Source organism: Mobula birostris, chromosome 13, assembly GCF_030028105.1.
Source record: "Mobula birostris isolate sMobBir1 chromosome 13, sMobBir1.hap1, whole genome shotgun sequence".
Taxonomy (NCBI): Eukaryota; Metazoa; Chordata; class Chondrichthyes; order Myliobatiformes; family Myliobatidae; genus Mobula; species Mobula birostris.
In genome coordinates, this window is record NC_092382.1 from 3388350 (window position 1) to 3407766 (window position 19417).

The 19417-nt window shown below is 46.2% G+C and overlaps 1 protein-coding gene across 2 annotated transcripts; it reads left to right on the forward strand.

Annotated features, from left to right (window-relative positions):
- Positions 1-3106: 3106 nt before the first annotated feature.
- On the forward strand, positions 3107-12250 carry LOC140207458 (uncharacterized). Of its 2 annotated transcripts, none has more exons than XM_072275979.1 (2): positions 3107-3167; positions 9701-12250. In XM_072275979.1, the coding sequence occupies exon 2, from the start codon at positions 10025-10027 to the stop codon at positions 11480-11482; it is 1458 nt and encodes a 485-aa protein (XP_072132080.1). In that variant the 5' UTR covers positions 3107-3167; positions 9701-10024; the 3' UTR covers positions 11483-12250. The 2 variants fall into 2 exon arrangements, with proteins under 2 accessions (XP_072132080.1, XP_072132081.1); XM_072275980.1 differs by lacking the exon at positions 3107-3167 and adding an exon at positions 4676-4806.
- The last annotated feature ends 7167 nt before the right edge of the window (positions 12251-19417 follow it).

Sequence of the window (19417 nt, forward strand, 5' to 3'; positions counted from 1 at the left end):
TGGAGCTGTGGGTGGCGACACAAGTCATGGGTGCACAGAGAGTAAAGGAGGGGGCCAAGGATTCAACCCTGTGGGGCATGTGTGCTGAGGGTCAAAGAGACAGAGGTGAGGGATTCCTCTCTTACCACCTGCCAGCCATCTGACAGGAAGTCCAGGATCCAGCTACACAAGGCAGGGTGAAGGCCGAGGTCTCTGAGCTTCTTCTCGATACTTCACAACTTCGTATGGCTAAAGCTCTGCCCATGACTGCAAGGAACTGCAGAGAACTTTGGTCTCATCTGGAAACATCATAGAAACAAGCCTCCCCTCTATGGACTCTTCCTACACTTCCCCTGCCTCGGGAAAGCAGGCCTTGTACTCAAAGATGCCCACAACTTTGGACATTATTGCTGCAAACCCAAACCTCCATCGGGGAAGAGATGCAAAAGCCTTAAAGCGCGTACCACCAGGCTCATGGACAGCTTCCTGTCTGCAGTTCTAGGCCAAATTAATGGTCTCCAGTCCAATAAAATGGACTCGACCTCACAATGTAACTCGACGTGACCCTGCCCCATATGTCTATCTGCACTGCACTTTCTCTGCAGCTGTAGCTCAGTACATGATAAGTCCCCATTTTAATTGTGTGGAAATATTAGACAGACTGAGCTTCTGCTTTGGAACCACAGAGGGAAAGTTAACTGAACTGATGAACACCAATAAATAGAAAAGGCTTCAATCTCGCATTACGATCTGCGGTAACTGGGATCAGGTGACCGGTGGTGGGTCTCCCAGACCAATTATCAGAATCAGGTTTAATAGCACTGGCTGATCTTATGTAATTTGTTGTCTCTACAGCAGCAACAGAATTTAATTCATAACAATAGATTTTTACCTTTGATTTAAAATAAGAATATACATATTAAATAGTTAAATTATATAAGTAATACAAAATAAAATTAAAATGTAATACTGTAAACTACTTTAATTGTGTGGAACTATTTGACTGACTGGGTTGTTGCTTTGGAAATTCTGGAGTGAAGCTGAACTAAACTGTACACATTTATGAAAAGCTCAGATAAATACAAAAGGCTAAGTTCTCATATGAATGGGTCAGACACCCAGAAACATTGGCTGCCCTTCAGCAGGTAAAAACAGTGGAATGAGGCCTAGTCCCAGGCCTTGGCCCAGTGGTTATGGTCAGAGGTCTGGGACTTGGTGAGAGTAAGCATTCGGCACGGACTAGAAGGGCCGAGATGGCCTGTTTCCGTGCTGTAATTGTTATGTGGTTATATGGAAACATGCTGAAAATATTGCAGAATAAAACATTGTCCACCCACAACGAGAGGACGTGACAGATCCGGATCTCACTGCCTTGTCTGAACGGGCGAAAGATGAAGTTACACGTACACTCCAGCAGTGACCGGCAGATGCTGCAGATCTGCGGGAAAACGTGAACGGGAAACGGGATCATGTGCTGGTGGAGGGTCTCCCACCTGATCCGGTGACTCTGCTCTTCGCCCCTCACACGCTGCCCGAACCATCCACCACATTTCCCACATCATTCCATATTTACACCAGATACATTTTTACTTCTTCCCTCCAAATCGTCCCTGTCCCTTTCCCTCCACCCCAAGGTCACAGAGTCACGGGCTCGAGTCCCATCCCGGTCCAACACACAATTCAGACCCAAACCGGAAATGTGCAGGTTTCATTTAAATCCGTCCATGTTTGTAAACACTCATTTCTATTCACATTCCTCCAACTTCACTGGACAGGAACACTGAAACATCAAGTGAGAAACAGCAGGAGGTGGCCATTCAGCTCCTCTAAGATGATGGCTGCTCTCCCATCTCAGCCACATGTTTCTGCCCGATCCTCATTTCCTTGATACTTTCGGTCTCCACACATCTGCTGGCCTCTGTTTTATGTGAGGACAATCACTGAGTCTTCACCGGCCTCTGTGGTGGGGATTTACAGACATTCACCACCCTCGGAGTGGAGACATTTCCCCTCATCTCAGTCCCGGACAGTCCACCCCCTTTTTTCAGAGACTGGGATCCCTGGTTCAGCCTGTAATGATGTTGTGCATTTCAATGTGTTCACCTCTCAGTCCTCGATTCTCTAAATGAAAGGGTTATCACATTTGATCTTTCTTCATATGATGACCCCACCACTCCAGGGATCAGTCTGGTGAATCTTCATTGCACTCTCTATAACAAATACTCTCTAACCTCTTTGTTAATCCTCTATGGAATTAATTCCCATCTTCTGCAGCCCCGTGTTGCCCCAACCACTCACCTCCCACCCCGTCACTATTTCCACCTTCCCACCTCCCCCTCACCTGGATCCACCTCTCACTCCCCAGCTCTTGCCCCATCCCCACCCCTCACCTCTTTTCTCGGACTATTTCCCGTCCACTCTCAGTCCAGAGGGAGGGTCTCGGCCCGAAATGTTGACGGTCCATTTCCCTCCACAGATGCTGCCCGACCCACTGAGTTCCTCCGGCAGTTTGTTCTTTGGTCTGTGTGACCCGTGTTAGTGTGGGGAGCGGGATTTTACACCATATTCCCGGTACAGTCTCAACAAAACACAAATAATTGTCACTTTGCCCGGACCATTGGCCCCGCTTGCAGGGCAACAGTCTGCCGGTGTTTGCCCCCCAATGTGGTGAATCGCCACCACCGTGGGCTCAGACATTTCCACAGATGAGCCCCTCCTGTCCCCACCGGGACAAACATCCTGTCCGCCCCCTCTCTCACCGTCTTCATCCTCTCCCTCCCCGGGGAACCGGCATCAAACCGACGGGCCGAGCGGTCTCCTCCTACCTCTCAGCGACACATCAGACTCCGGCCGCAGGAGACGCTTCACAAACGCCCCAACTTCCCTCGGAGGGAAATGGAAATAAATCAGAAAGCGGACATTTACTTTGACGGTTGTCCCGCCGTGACGGAAAGTTCGGGAGACGGAGTCAGCGGGGGTAACGCCCTCTCGGCTGGTCCACCTCCGCTATTGGCTGGAAGTAGTGATTGACATCGCTTCGTACCAATGGGAATAGCACAGCGCGTGACTCCTCTGTTGACACCGCTGGGGGAGGGGCTGGTCACGTGATCAGTAGCCCAGCCGTTAAACCGACCAAGCTCGAGCTCACCAGCGCTCGGGGCACAAAAGGCCCCGGATGATCGGTTGAGGTGAGAAGGGGTCTCCGGGTTGGGGGTCTCACCGGGCGGCGTTTTCAACACCGACTTCGGGTAGTTGCTGTGACTCCGGACTCCGTGACCCGCAATCCCGGGACAGTCCTGCTCTCTTCCCTCTCTCTCAGCCCCACCATCCGTACACGGGCCCCGGGGAGCTTCCGGCTGATGAGGGAATGGGAACCGATGGGTCTCTCAGACAGAGCTGAGCTCCAGCTGTCTAAATGCAAGGATCGGGAACTCGGAGAAAGGGAACAAAATCTTTTACATCAGCTGTTGTGAAAATCACCTTTGTTCTGCCTCCAGTCACAAACAAGAGAAAATCTGCAGATGCTGGAAATCCGAGCAACACACACAAATTGCTGGAGGAACTCAGCATTAGTACTCTTTTCCATAGATGCTGCCTGGCCTGCTGAGTTCCCCCAGCATTTTGTGTCTGTTGCTGGTTCTACCTCCTCTTGTTCTGGACTTTCTACCCGTGAGAACATGTTTTGTCCCACTCTCTCTGGGTACATAATGATATCAAACACCTTGTCCTGGGCAACAAGTAGCTTTCACATCACAAATGTGGCAGACTCCAATGAGACAGACTACTGCCCTTCCCTTCATATTCATTGGCATTGCCATCACTGAGTTCACCACCGTCAGTCACCTGGGGGAGGGTTCAGGGGAAATATTTATGTACAATACAGAAACTGGTGTTACCTGTGTGTATTGTGGTGATGCAAAAGTTGCTGGAGAATTTGAAAGTGGGAAGAAATGGAGTGATATTTGGAAATCTGACTTTTTCAAGCATCATTTAGCAAGAGAATCACAATGTGCAAAAGCTGTAGTGAGAAAATACTTCATTACCCGCTACGGGCCTGCTACATAGATTATGTGAGAGTGCAGATGAATTCGATCAAACCTAGAGGACATCAAAGTTTTTATTGACAGTGATTGCTAGCTGTTAAAATGAATAGCTCAAAATATAAAATTTAGTGCCCACACGTTGTCACCGGGCAAAAAATTGCACAGCACAAGATTTTTCCACATTTTTTACACCTCCCTGATGCCCTCACCTACAAGATGTGCATCCAGCTGCAGCTTGTAACCTTGCACTTTAAGGAGTTCGAACCTGAAATGGATGAATTCTGGATCATCCAGGAGTCGGAGGGGGTGATAGATATGACATGAAGAGAGGTGAGTTACACCCAAGGTGCAGGACACAGGAAACAGGGTGAGAGTCAGGAAGGGGAATGCGGGTAAACAGCCATTGCAGAAGACTCTTGTTGCCACCCCCACAACAACAGGAAGACCACTTTAGAAACTCTTGGTGGAGGTAGTTAGGATAGTTACTGTGATCTCCGGACACCGTGACCTGCAATCTCGGGACAGTCCTGCTCTCTTCCCTCTCTCTCAGCCCCACGATCCATACACGGGCCCTGGGGAGCTTCCGGCTGATGAGGGAATGGGAACCGATGGATCTCTCAGACAGAGCTGAGCTCCAGCTGTCTAAATGCAAGGATTGGGAACTCAGAGAAAAGGAACAAAATCTTTTACATTACCAGTTGAGAAAATCACCTTTGTTCTACCTCCAATCACAAACAAGTGAAAATCTGCAGAGAGGACACAGTTTTAAGGTGCTTGGAAGCAGGTACGAAGGAGATGTCAGGGGTGTTGTGTTCTTTACACGTACCGTGGGTTACTAATAACAAACCATATTCTGGCAGAATTGAACTTTTATTTAACAGCAACAAAACCACGTTTTACACTGCCATGCTTTTCTATCATTCTTCATTTCTGCGCATGCTCAGAACTCTGTCCAGTCACGTCCTGACACATGATATCACCACAAGGGGTAAATTTTTTTACACAGAGTGGTGAGTGCGTGGAATGGGCTGCCGGGGACTGTGATGAAGCCGAATACAATAGGGTCTTTTAAGGGGCTCCTGGATAGGTACATGGTGCGTAGAAAACTACAGAGCTATGGGGAACTCTAGGGAATTTCTAAAATAAGTAATGTTTGACACAGCATTGTGGGCCGAAGGGCCTGTATTGTGCTGTATAAATGGGGAAGTCACTTACCCATGACCTCTGGTTGTCGTCCCGCCCAACATCAGTGGAAAAAGCTGCTTGCATTTACCCCATCTATACTCCCATAATTTTGTATACTTCTAACAAATCCTCAAAGCAATGTATAATTTCCTTGTTTATGCTTGGAGCCTTTTTTAGATGGATAAGATGATGAGGGGCATTGATCGTGTGGATAGTCGGAGGTTGTTCCCCAGGGCTGAAATGGCCAACATGAGGGGCGTAGCTTTAAGCTGCTTGGAAATAGGTACTGAGGGGATGGCAGGGGTAAGTTTTTTACACAGAGAGTGGTGGGTGTGTGGAATGCACTGCCAGCAGAGGTGGTCAAGGCAGATACAATAGGGTCTTTTAGATAGGTACATGGAGCTTAGAAAAAATAGAGTTTTATGCGCTAGGGAAATTCCAGGCAGTTTCTAGAGTAAATTTCATGGTTGGCACAACATTGTGGGCTGAATGGCCTGGAATATGCTGTAGATTTCTATGTTCTATGTTGAACAGCGAAATAACTTTGACTATCCTACAATCCTCTGATAATCCCCCGTCGCTAAGGATGATTTAATTATCTCTGCCAGGGCCCCGACAATTTCTGCACTTGCCTCCCGTAGGGTCCGAGGGAGCGCCTTGTCATGCCCCGGAGATTTATCCACCCTAATCTGCCTCAGGATAGCAAACATCTCCTCTTCTTTAATCTGTACAGGGCCCACGATTTTAATGCCGCTTTTCCACACTCTCATTGATACTCTGTCCATCTCTTGAGTAAATGACATGGAAAAAAATATTTAAGATCTCCCCCATCTGCTTTGCTTCCACACGTGGATTGCCATTCCGGTCTTCCAGAGGACCAACTTTGTGCCTTACAATCCTTTTGCTTTTAATCTATCTCCAGAATCCCTGAAGATCATCCTTCATTTTTTCTGCGAGGGGAATCTCATGCTTTCTTTTAGCCATCCTGATTTATTTCTTATGTGTTCTCTTGCATTTCTTATACTCCATAAAAACCTACCTGCCTATCCCTGTTATGCAACTCCATTTTGTGCTTCACCAGGGTCTCAATATCTCTTGAAAACCAAGAGATACAGTTTCTATCTTTACCTTTTATTCTGAAAAGCACATACCCACTTTGTACTTACAAAATTTTGTTTGAAGGCCTCAATTTACCAAGCACACCTTTGCCTGATCCTAGTATCTAAATTCCAGGTGTTGATCCATGCCCTGAACACATCCGCCTTTCCTACACTGCTCTTTGTATTGAAATATACAGGGCTCAGCATATTCACTGCACCATGCTCAACGTTTTCATTCCTGGCTTTCCATCCTTTCCACAATCTGCTCTATTATTCAGGCTCCCATTCCGTCTGCAACTTTAGTTTAACCCTCCCTTACCCCCACATCCACCATGCAGCTCTATCACCCCTTTGGCTTTCCTCTCCCAGATCAATAAAAAGGAGGCGCATACCAGGTACAGGCAGATCGGAACAAATGGGGTACTTATTGTTACGTACCCCGTAACTGGGTTGCCAAACCAGCAGAAATGGAACACTCGTTGGAGTCTGGATTACTAGGAACTAATAAAGTTTTATTAAAGAAATAAGTAATACAGTACACTAATCGTAAGGATATAAATGCAACAGGTTAGCAATGATAATACACACATACACAGAACTAGGGTAATAGGAATCAAACAAGCTCTATCGCAGTCTAGGGGTAAAATGATCAGTCTTAAGTGAAGCAGAGTTCAGTTCAGTTTAGTGCAGTTCGCAGTACCGTTGGAGAGAGAGAGAGATGCAATTTGGTTTCAGGCAGACCTTTTGATGTCTCGCAGTTGGTTTCGGGCAGACCTTTTGATGTCTTCTAATCCCACTGTGGTCACCGACTGTGACCCCTCCGTTCCGGATATGATCATTCTTCCGCGGTGAACCCGGCACCCAGGCAAGGGTGGACACACACCCCAGGTTCCCACCTATCGTACCTTTACACCCTGTGAGCCTCTGGTCAGTTCCCGTGAACCGGCCCTCCAAACACTCACCAACTTGTGGGGGCACACTGCTCTTTCCAGGGTTTCTGGTGTGTCATGCCTTAGCAAACCTGTTCCTTTTATCCCCCTGCTGGGGTATCACCTGTCTATCAAACTTCAAACAGTTCAGGTTCAAAGCAACTGGTCTGTCAATATCTGAATTGTGTTTTTTTCCTGTTAATTCCTCTCTTCTCTCTTATTAGCATTTTGAATGTTTCTCCATTGTCTTTCTTATCTCTCTCATTAGCATCATCCGTCCGGTACCTCTGCTTGGCGTCACACATGACACTATGAAGTACAGGAAATTCAAGTGAACACTTATGAAAGAAATAAAAGAAAGCATGAGGTTGCCCAGCAGACATGGTGAAGGAGAATCCTCAAGGATTCTGCAGGTGTGTTAAGTGTGAAAAGATTGCAAGGGAAAAAATTAATCCTCTGCAAGATCAGAATGGTAATCCACATGAGGAGACAAAATAGATGGGAGAGATTTTTTTTTGCATCTGTATTTACTCTGGAGATGGACACAGAGTCTATAGAAGTGAGGCAAAGCAGCATCAACTTCATGGACCCTGTACAGATTGCAGAGGTGGAGGTGCTTGCTGTCTTAAGGCAAATTAGTGTGGATAAATCCCCAGGGCCTGACAAGTTGTTCCCTGGGACCCTGCGGCAGACAAGTGCAGAAATTGTCGGGGCCCAAGCACAGATATTTAAATCGTCCTTAGTGACAGGTGATGGATTGGAGGATTGGAGGACAGCCAATGATGCTCCGCTGTTCAAGAAAGGCTCTAAAAATAAACTAGGAATTTATACGTTGGTGAGCCTGACATCAGTAGTGGGAAAGTTATTGGAATGTGTCTGCAGGAAATGGATATACAAGTATTTGGATAGATGTAGATTGGTTGAGGATAGGCAGCATACTGGATGAGACACTGTCTTTGGGAGAAGCCAGAGTGTGGTAGCAGATGGTTGCCTCTTTGACTGGAGGCCTGTGACTAGTGGTGTGCCACAGGGATCGGTGCTGGATCTGTTGTGGTTTGTCATCTAGATCAGTAATCTGGATGATAGTGTGGTTAACTGGATCAGCAGATTTCTGGATGACACTAAGATTGGGGGTGTAGTGGACAGTGAGGAAGAATATAATGTCTTGCAGTCTGATCTGGACCAGCTGGAGAAATGCAAAATGGAATTTAATGGAGACAAGTGCGAGGTGTTGCATTTTGATAGGACCTGGGTCTTACACAGTGAATGTTAGGGCACTGAGGAGTGCTGCAGAAGAAAGGGATCTGGGAATACATGTCCATAATTCACTGAAAGTGGTGTCACAGTTAAATAGGGACAGAAGGAAAGATTTTAGCATATTGGCCTTCATGAACCAAAGTACTGAGTACAGGAGATGGATGTTTTGTTGACATTGTACAAGACATTGGTGAGGCCTGATTTGGAGTGTTGTGTGCAGTTTTATCACCTACCTACAGGAAAGATGTAAAAGAGGTTGAAAGAGTTTAGAGAAAATTCACAAGGATGTTGCCAGGTCTGGAGGACTTGGGTTATTAGGAAAGATTGAACAGGTCAGGACTTTATTCCTTGGAACATAGAAGATTGAGTGGAGATTTGATGGAGGTATACCACTATTTTGAGGGTTATTGGTGAGGTAAATGCAAGCTGGCTTCTTCCACTGAGATTGAGTGGGACTACAACCAGAGGCCGTGGATTAAGTGTGAAAGGTGAGACATTAAGGGGAACATGAGGGGAAACTTCTTCACACAGATGGTCATCCGGGTGTGGAATGAGCACAAATGGTGCATGTGAGCTGAATTTCAACATTTAAGATGTTTGTATAGGTACCTGCATGTTAGGGGTACGGGAGTAGGGAGTTGAAAAGCCTCAGCACCAACTAGATGGGCCAAAGGGCCTGTTTCTGTGTTGTAATTTACTATGACTCTGTGTCAAGAACATGAAATAATACTAATGTTTACTCTAATTCCTTCTAACAGCTGAGCAGACCAACCATACATCTGAGTTGGAGATATTTACATGGCGTTAAAACTGTGGCACTTTAAATTAACAGTACATACAAGAAAATCCCAGCTGCATGTTAACCAAGGCTATTTGTGTGAGAGTGTTTCAGTTACTGTGGGGCCAGGAACCCATGCAGCTCAGTGGGAACAGGGAATAATACCAATAGAGAGAGTCAAACTGAGCCAGGTCACAGATTGGAGATGGCAGAAATGCCCCATTCTTAGAGAGACAGGAAGAGCATCAGAGAATTTGATGGTCATTCCAGATACCAGCACTGTGCCCAGTTAGAAGATGATTTCTCTCTCCAACTTGGGAGGAACTACACTGCAACAGTGTGATACCAGATCACACCTTGGCAACTAAAGTGATCTCATCTGAAATGTTGTCCTACACCCATTGATGGATTTTGTAAATCTTTTTACAGGTTAAAAATGGCAAGGAATTTGTCTACGGGAATCTCGAACACAACACGACAGTTTTGCTGTCTCTGTCCAGATATTTAAGAAGTGGAGCAAGGGATTCACTCGATCATCCTTCCTGCTCAGACTGTGGGGAGGGATTCACTCGATCATCTCAACTTTGGGTACATCAGCAAGCTCACACTGGGACAAGGCCATTCACCTGTTCTGTGTGTGAGAAGGGATTGAGTCAGTCTGCCAACCTGTGGACACACCGGTCAGTTCACATCGAGCAGAGGCTGGTCATCTGCTGAATTTGTGGGGAAGGTTTCACTCGGTTATCTGACCTAATGGCTCACCAGCGAGTTCACACTGGGGAGAGGCCGTTCACCTGCTCAGACTGTAGGAAGGGATTCGCTCAGTCATCTCATCTACAGAGTCACCAACGTGTTCACACTGGAGAGAGGCCGTTCACCTGCTCAGACTGTGGGAGGGGATTTACCCAGTCATCCAATCTGAAAGTTCATCAGCGAGTTCACACTGGGGAGAGGCCGTTCACCTGCTCAGACTGTGGGAAGGGATTCACTCTGTCATCCCAACTGAAAGTACATCAGAGGGTTCACACTGGAGAGAGGCCGTTCACCTGCTCGGACTGTGGGAAGGGATTCACTCAGTCATCTCACCTACAGACACACTGGTCATTTCACACTGGAGAGAGGCCATTTACCTGCCCAGACTGTGGGAAGGGATTCACTCGGTCATCTCACCTACAGAGTCACCAACGAGTTCATACTGGGGAGAAGCCGTTCACCTGCTCAGTCTGTAGGAAGGGATTCGCTTGTTCATCCAATCTGAAGGTACATCAGAGGGTTCACACTGGGGAGAGGCCGTTCACCTGCTCAGACTGTGGGAAGGGATTCACTCAGGCATCTCACCTACTGAGACACCAATCAGTTTACACTGGGGGGAGGCCATTCACCTGCTCAGACTGTGGGAAGGGATTCTCTCAGGCATCCAAGCTGAAGGTACATCAGAGAGTTCACACCGGAGAAAGGCCATTCACCTGCTCAGACTGTGGGAAGGGATTCACTCAGGCATCTCACCTACTGACACACCGGTCATTTCACACTGGGGAGAGGCCATTCACCTGCCCAGACTGTGGGAAGGGATTCACTCAGTCATCCCATCTACAGAGTCACCAACGAGTTCACACTGGGGAGAGGCCGTTCACCTGCTCAGACTGCGGGAAGGGATTCGTTCGCTCATCCAATCTGAAGGTACATCAGCGATTTCACACTGGGGAGAGGCCGTTCACCTGCTCAGACTGTGGGAAGGGATTCACTTTGTCATCCCAATTGAAGGTACATCAGAGGGTTCACACTGGAGAGAGACCATTCACCTGCTTGGACTGTGGGAAGGGATTCACTCAGGCATCTCAACTACTGACACACCAGTCAGTTCACACGGGGGAGAGGCCGTTCACCTGCTCAGACTGTGGGAAGGGATTCACTCGGTCATCTGACCTACAGAGACACCAGCGAATTCACACCGGGGAGAGGCCATTCACCTGCACAGACTGTGGGAAGGGATTCACTTGCTCATCCAGTCTGAAGGTACATCAGCGAGTTCACACTGGGGAGAAGCCGTTCACCTGCTCGGAATGTGGGAAGGGATTCACAGAGTCATCCAAACTACTGGCACACCAGACAGTTCACACTGGGGAGAGGCCATTCATCTGCTCAGACTGTGGGAGGGGATTCACTCAGTCATCTAATCTACTGAGACACCAGCGAGTTCACACTGGGTAGAGGCTGATCACCTGCTCAGGCATTGGGAAGAGATTCTCTCAGCCATCTCCAACAAATGTGCATCATTGAGTTCACACTGGGGAGAGGCCGTTCACCTGCTGTGAATGTGGGAAGGGATTCACTCCGTTATCTAACCTTTTGACACATGACCGGGTTCACAATGGGGAGAAAGTTTCAATAAGCTGAATGCTGGATATTTGTCCATCACTGTTGCTGAATGCAATTTCGAGAGTGACTGTAGGTGCTGAACTCTGCAATTATTGCTGTTGCTCACCACACCCAGTTCTGCACCCTGGTCACTGGGCATGGGAGGAGTTTCTTCTACATATTCACCTTTAGTGGGACTGGAGTTTAATATTCTGGATCTGTGACAAATAAATCAGTTCTATTTTAACTCTGTCTCCGGTACCTTGTGAATTTATAACACACCTAGTGTACAGTAGAGAGTTAACTCCGGCTGGCTGGACCCGGCCAGTGATTCTGTCCCATGACAGTCCTTTTAAATCCTCCCCTGTTGTTCATCTCTCGCTCTCCCTAGGGTGATGAGTTCCAAACAGTCACCACTCTGTGGGTGAGGAGGTTTCCGTTGAATTTTCTGCGGACTGAAGAAGTCGAGCTGACTGCAGTTTTGTCTGAGATGTTCTTCACCCCTCTCATCTCTGGGCTGTGTTAACCTCCTTATTCAGGGCTCATTTCCACATTATGGGTCATTTTCCTGCTTCTAAAGGGTTGTTAGAAAACACCACTGTCCTCTAAAGACTGAAAGCAGAATGGGAAACCATTAGTTGGATGTTCAACGGAGCAGGGTCAGAAACCAGAGGCGGGTCTGCACAGGGCCGAGTTTGGGGCTCTGGACGATGGTTGGGGTAAGAACGTATGATGAGGAGAAGGGAATCAGCAGTGGGGTGTGGCAGCGAATGACAGAGTGGAAACGTTGGAAGCTGATTGACAGAGAAAATAATTTGTCTGACTGATGACACAAACAATACCTGTGGTGAGGTGCTCCACTGGTCGAGGAACATGTGTGTGGTGGGAATGGTTTTATCTATTGAGGGAGTTGTTCCTGCGTGTTTAACCTGTAATATTATATCCAGATGTTTATTTTAGATTATCCTATCTGTAATAATGTATTGATTATCTTATAAATTGTGAGATTCTGTCCCTAACTGGATCAGGCTTGAATTTATGGTGCCTTAATGAAGTTATGGTGCTCATTCATGAGTTTGTATTTTAAAGCAAGATTTTGGTGAATGATGTTTGCCTCTTGATTGTGCCTTCATATGTAATCAGATTGAGTTAAACTGCTAGAGGATCCTGGAATGTGTTAGATTGTGTCTGGTTTCTCGGCATTTGCTGCATTTATTGCCTCGTTTGTTTGTATTATATGTATTTTTGATTTTTTTTTCTTTCTGTGAACCACCTTGTCCTGTATTTCTGCAAGGAACCCCTCTGTTTCAGGGAAGAGGTCTCCAACTCTCTGTCAGGTGTTCGATGCTTCCTTGTCACCATCTCGTCTGCTCAGATCATTGGGCTGTCTCCCATTGAGGGTCATACTCATTCCACTGGTTAATCTTTTCTTCCATTGTGATGATTCATTTTTCTCAGTTTGCCTCTCATCTAAGTTTTCTAGTCTGTATTTCTTACCATGATTGCAGATACACACATGGAGTGCTGAATCCAGTTCAGTTTTGATGAAAATATATACTTGTAAGTTTTATCTGACAGGTTGTGATTTTTTTTTCATGTGTGTTATTTCTCTTCCTCCTTCCATCCAAGGTAGTGTTAATCTAAGTGGGGTTGAGTGTAAATAGTCGGCCTTTTCTCCTTGGAGTGACAGAGGATGAGAGGTGACCTGATAGAGGTGTATAAGATGAGGAGAGGCATTGATCATGTGGACAGACAGGTTTTTTCCCCAGGGCTGAAATGGCTAACACAAGAGGGCATTGTTTTAAGGTGCGTGGATGTAGGTATAGAAGAGATATCAAGGGTAAATTTATGCAGAGAGTAGTAAATGCGTGGAATGGGCTGCCAGTGGCGGTGGTTGAGGTGGAATTGATAGGGTCTTTTAAGAGTCTCCTGGACAGGTACATGGTGCTTAGAAAAATAGAGGAGTATGGGTAAGCCTAGGTAATTCTAGGGCAAGGACATGTTCAGCACAGCTTTGTGGGCCGAAGGGCCTGTATACTGTGTTGTAGGTTTTCTATGTCTCTAAGTCGCTGCATGTGAGGCTGCTGAACAAGATCACAGCTCATGGAATTACAGGAAAGATGCTTGTATGGGTCGAAGATTGACTGACAAGGCAGAAAGAGTCAGAATAATGTGGAGAATTCTGTTTTGCTGTCGCTAACTAATGGTGTTCCGTAGGGGTCAGTATTGAGACCACATCTTTTCACATTAAATCTGAATGATATGGATGACGGAATTGATACCTGGGTGATGAACTTTGCAGTTGATACAAAGATAGGTATGGGACAGGTAGTTTAGAGCAAAGCTGGAGTCTGCAGAAGGACTTTGATAGGTTTGGAGAACAGACAACGAAGTAGCAGATGAAATACAGTGTATGCAAGTGTCCAGTCATGTACAATTGGTAGAAAGAATAAAGACGGAGAGAAAAAAATAAATGGGAGAAAATACAAAAATCAGAAATAGGTACTTGGGAGTCGGTGAGCAGGAGCCCCTGAAGGTTTGCTTGCAGATTGAGTTGATTAAGGATGACAGCTGTAATGTTCGCATATAAGAGCAAGGATGTGGTACTGGAGCTTTATAACACATTGGTCAGATCACGCAGTTTCCGACCTCCCATCTGAGAAAAAGATATGCTCATATCGGAGCGGGTTCGGAGAAGGTTCACGAGAATGATTCCAGGAATGAAAGCGTTAACTTAAGATCTTTGACCCTGTACTCACTGGTTCAGAAGAAAGAGAGGGGATCTCATTGAAACCTATCAAATATTGAAAGGCCTCGGCAGAGTGGCTATGAAGAAGATGCACCCTACGCTGTGTGGGTCTGGGACCAGAGGCCACGGCCTCAATGTATAGAGCATCCACTGACAGCAGAGATGAGGAGGAATTTCTTGAGTCAGGGAGTGGTAAATCTTTGGAATTCATTGCCATGGACGGAGTAGATGCCAAGTCATTGAGTATATTTAAAAAGGATGTTCAAGGATTATGGGGAGAAGGCAGGAGAATGGAGTTGAGAGAGAGAATCAATTGGACACGAAGGAATGGTGGAACAGACTCGATTGGCTGAGCAGCCTCTGTCTCATATCTCATGGCTCAAGAAGAGTCTAGTGAGGTTGCATTAGGGTTAGGGTATTGTTAGGGTATCCGCACCTGGATTATTGTATCCAGTTTTGGTCGTTCTGCTGTAGGAGAGAGGACGTCAATCTGGAATGAGTGCAGGAGAGATTTACGAGAATGGTGCCGGTACTCGAGGGACTGAGTTCTGGAGAGAGGCTGGGCAGGTTGGGACTTCACACCTTGAAGTGCAGGAGATTGAGGCTGACATGATGCAAGTGTTCCAAACCCTGAGTGTACAGAAATGGGGAACGTGCGCAGTCCTTTTCCCCACTTTTGTGGAACCAACAACCAGACGGCACTGGTTCAAGGTGAGAGAGGATTGATTTAATAGGGATGCCAGGGGAAAATTATTAATCCACTCTCCCTTACGGTTTATTGTTTAACTAACTCGATGAGTCCACTCTCAGGTTAAAGGAGCAACACCTCATATTACATCCGGTTAGTTTACAACCCGATGGCATGAACATCGACATCTTTAACTTCTACCTCTTCCTTTTCATCAAACCCACACGCCTGTCTCCTCCATTCTGTCTCCCCATTTCTCTCTTCTCCACTGTGGATCGTCTCCCTCTGGTTCCTCTTTTACTTCCTTTTTTCCCCATGGTCCGTTCTTCTATCCTATCAGATTCCTTCTTTTCATTCCTTTGCATTTTCCACCTCCCACCTCCCCCACCCACTCACCTTCACTCTTACCTGGCTTCACATGTCATCTACCAGCTTGGACTCTCCACTCCTCACACCATCTTGTTCCAGCTTCTCCCAGTTCCAGTCCCGATGAAGGGTCTCGGCAGGAAATCTCTGTTTTGATTTATCCCCCTCTGTAGAAGCTACCTGACCTCCTGACTTCCTCCAACATTTTGTGTATGTTACTCTGCATCTCCAATATCTGCAGAATCTCATCAGGACAGAGTGCAGAATGCAGAGACTACATCGAGTCTCACTAATGTCGAGGAGGCCACACCTGGAAAACTGGAAACTGCAGATGACCCCAACAGGCACGATGTTGAAAAGTTGCCTCATGTGGAAGGACTGTTTGGGACCCTGACTAGTGGTGGGGAGAGTGGTTTGGGGCAGGACTGGCACTTCATCCACTTGCAGAGTTGGCTTCCAGCCCCCTACACCCTGCAAACCTCTCCCTTTTGTGGACAACACTGCCACTTGGTGGTGATTTGCCATAATAACAGGAGCCCCTGATTTGTGGATTCCATTGTCACTAGGTGGCGCTCTGCCGCAGGAACACTGAGAGACAGAAATGTGACGCTGCAGTCTGCTGAAATGTTTATTCAAGGTTGTTTAATTCCATTTCCAGCAGACAAGTGTAACTGAGATCGAAATAGTTATTACTCCGGCTCCAGAAAACATATATCCACAGCTTATAAACTGTGCACGGATTGATTGTATGTCCATAAAGTGCCTGCACATAAGATGACAGACAGGAAATTATAAAATAGAGGTGTTTGGTGTGTGGAAGGGTGGGTTAGTTGGGTAGAGATATTTATCAGCCTAACTGCTTGGGGAAAGTAGCTGTCCCAGAGGCTGGCAGTCCTGGTGAGGATGCTGCGCAGTCTACCCAAATGGGAGTGGAACAAACAGTCCACGAGTGGGATGGGTGGAGGGAGATTATGAAAATCAGGCTGGTGTTTGATCTCAAAAGAGGGAATTTGGAAAATACCAATGAGATGCCTTTTAGAACAGCTTGCAATTGTGCCCACTAGGAAAAGTTAATTCTGGATTGGGTGTTGTGTAATGAACCAAATTTGATTAGGGAGCTTATGGTAAAGGAACCATGTGGACCCAGTGATCATAACATGTTAGAATTCACCCTGCACTTTGAGAGGGGAAAGGTACAACACGATGCATCATTATTAGTGCAGTGAGGGGAACTACGGAGGCATGCGAGAAGAGCTCACCAAAGTTGATTGAAAGGGGACACTAGCATGGATGATGGCAGAATAGTAATGGCTGGAGTTGCTCAACTTGACAGCCTCAGGGTTGAAGAGAAACACATCATACTCCACCTGCACAGCTCCAACCTGAAGGCATGAATATCAATTTCTCCTTCCAGTTAAAAAAAAACACTGCCCATAGCCTTTCCTTCTACTCTTCACCCTGGCCATTCACCTTACAGTTATGTAAATATGATGCTACCATTCATTACGAGAGGTCTATCCATAAGGATATATTGTTGAGATGTTATAAGGCAATGGTTAAACCACACGGACAATTATGAGCAGTGTAGGAAAAATGTGCTGGAATTGGACAGAGTCCAGTGGAGGTTCATAAAAATGATTCAAGGCTGACAGGTTAAACACATGAGGAGCATTTGATGTCTCTGGGCCTGTATCCTGTAGTGTTTAGAAAAAAATGAGGGAGGCTCTCGAACACCGAAAAGCCGAGAAAGAGAGTATGTGGAGAGGATTTTTCCTGCAGTCGGGGACCAGGGGAACACGTCCTCAGAATAGTGGGACTTATCAATTACAACGGAGAAGAGGAAAAATTTTTCCTACTGTGTCTTATGATCGGACGACCGTGCATGATCTAAGCTCCTGTGTCCATTCCCCTCGCTCCCCTTAATTAATTATCTATCTGCAACTCAGAATAACTCAGCCAACCGGCCTTCCCACCTTCGGGGCAGTGAAACCCAAAGATTGTACATTCAAATACATAGATACCTCATTGATCACAATGCGAAATTAAATAGAAAATATAAATTTCCAGGAATTTTCACACATTTCCATTTGAAATGAGCATCCCTTATTGAACGCTCTCTGACTGATGAGAAGAGATACTCTATCAAGATGCTCCACAAATACCCTATCATTTGTGAATATGTTCTAAATTCAGGGCCAAATCATCTCACCTCTGCTGGTAAAGCATCCCATGTATTACACTGGTCAAACTGCACTGCTGGCTCCATAGCTACTCTTAAGATTTCTTTCTGCTTGGGGATTAAAACTGTGCATAGAATTCCAGGTGTGGCCTCACTAATACCCTGTACAATGGTAGCTACACCGGCCCATTACATAATCTCCACTCCCTGTGCAGTGAAGGCCAAAATACAATCTGCCTTTTGAATTACTTGATGCAAAACCAGAATGTTATCATTAAATTTCCTTCCTTTGCTTCTGTGTTATCAGCATATTTGGACATTTCCCATCTCATTCTCTCCTCTGGGGATTAAGCAGTGAACATGTTTACTGAGCATATAGGCATGTACAAGAGCATGTCTGCAGGGTTAGTACTTTGCTCTGGGTGTAAGATGTGGGAATCCCGGGAATCTACCCGTCTCCCAGACGGCCATATCTGCGCCCGGTGTGCGAGATGCAGCTGATGAGAGAACGTGTTAGGGATCTGGAGCTGCAGCTTGATGACCTACAGCTTATAATGGAACATGAGCAGGAGATCGATAAGTGGGTGACTGTCAGGGAAGGGATGGGAAGAGCTCAGATAGTAGAGAGCACCCCTGTGGCCATCCTCCTCAGTAATCGTTATCTTGTTTTGGATGCTGTTGAGGGGGATGACCTGACACAGGACGACCACGGCGATCCGGTCTCTAGCACTGGGTCTGGTTCCGTGGAGCAGAACGGAAAGAGGAAGATGATCTCTGTTTTAAGTCATCATAACCTGAATCCCAACTTTGGCTATCATGGGTATCAGAATCATGCTGCGCAGAACGGTCTGCATTGGCAGGCTTTTTAGCCATACTTTGAGTTATTGCGATAAATGTTAAAATCCATCTGTGGGTCGTCAGTGGTTGGCTTAGTTGTCAACTGCACTGCAGGAACAACTTTACCATCTGCCAGGTCATTCCCTGACAGCAAAGTAACATCTTCCACTGGTAAACTGGAGCATAATCCGATCCTAACAGGTCCCGAAACCAACCCTGACTGTAAAGTGACCTTGTGCAATGGCACAGAAACCATGCCACCCCCAATGCCTTTAATAAGATTTACCTCACCAATGTCAGTCTCATCACCAAACTTTAGAACACTGTCTAATATAAGTGACTGAGAAGCCCCAGTATCTCAAAGAATTTTCACTGGTACCAGGGTTGACCCTTCCTTTACTAATACAAACCCATCTGACATAAAAGGATCAACTCCCTTCTTAACTCGGTCAGACCTCTCAGTCCTTAACTGAGCCTCAACAAAACCTGTGGTTTATAGGTGCTTCAACATACTGATTACAGGCACTTGGGACTGCCTCCTTTTCCTTTTTCTCCTTCAGGATGGAACAATTAGCCATCATATGACCAGCTTTCTTACAATAGTAACAAGTAAAGACCAGAATATTTCTCCTTCAACTGCTTCCCTTCATCCTCACTCTTGTCACGAGTCCCAGCTTTAATTTCTGGTTTACCCTGGTTATCCCTGCTACTCTTTTGGAAGTTCTTATTCGGGGTAAACTTAACCTGATGAGTTAAAGCAAACTTATCTGCTAATCTAGCAGACTCCTGCAAAGTGGCAGCATCCTTTTTATCTAAATACGTCTTTTGTCATCAGGGACGCACCTTTTGAATACTTCAAGTAAAACCAACTCTTTGAAGTTGTTTACATCTTCATTTATACTTTTATATGTGCACCAGCGGTCAAAACACACAAACTTCTCATAAGCAAATTCCATACAAGTCTGGTTC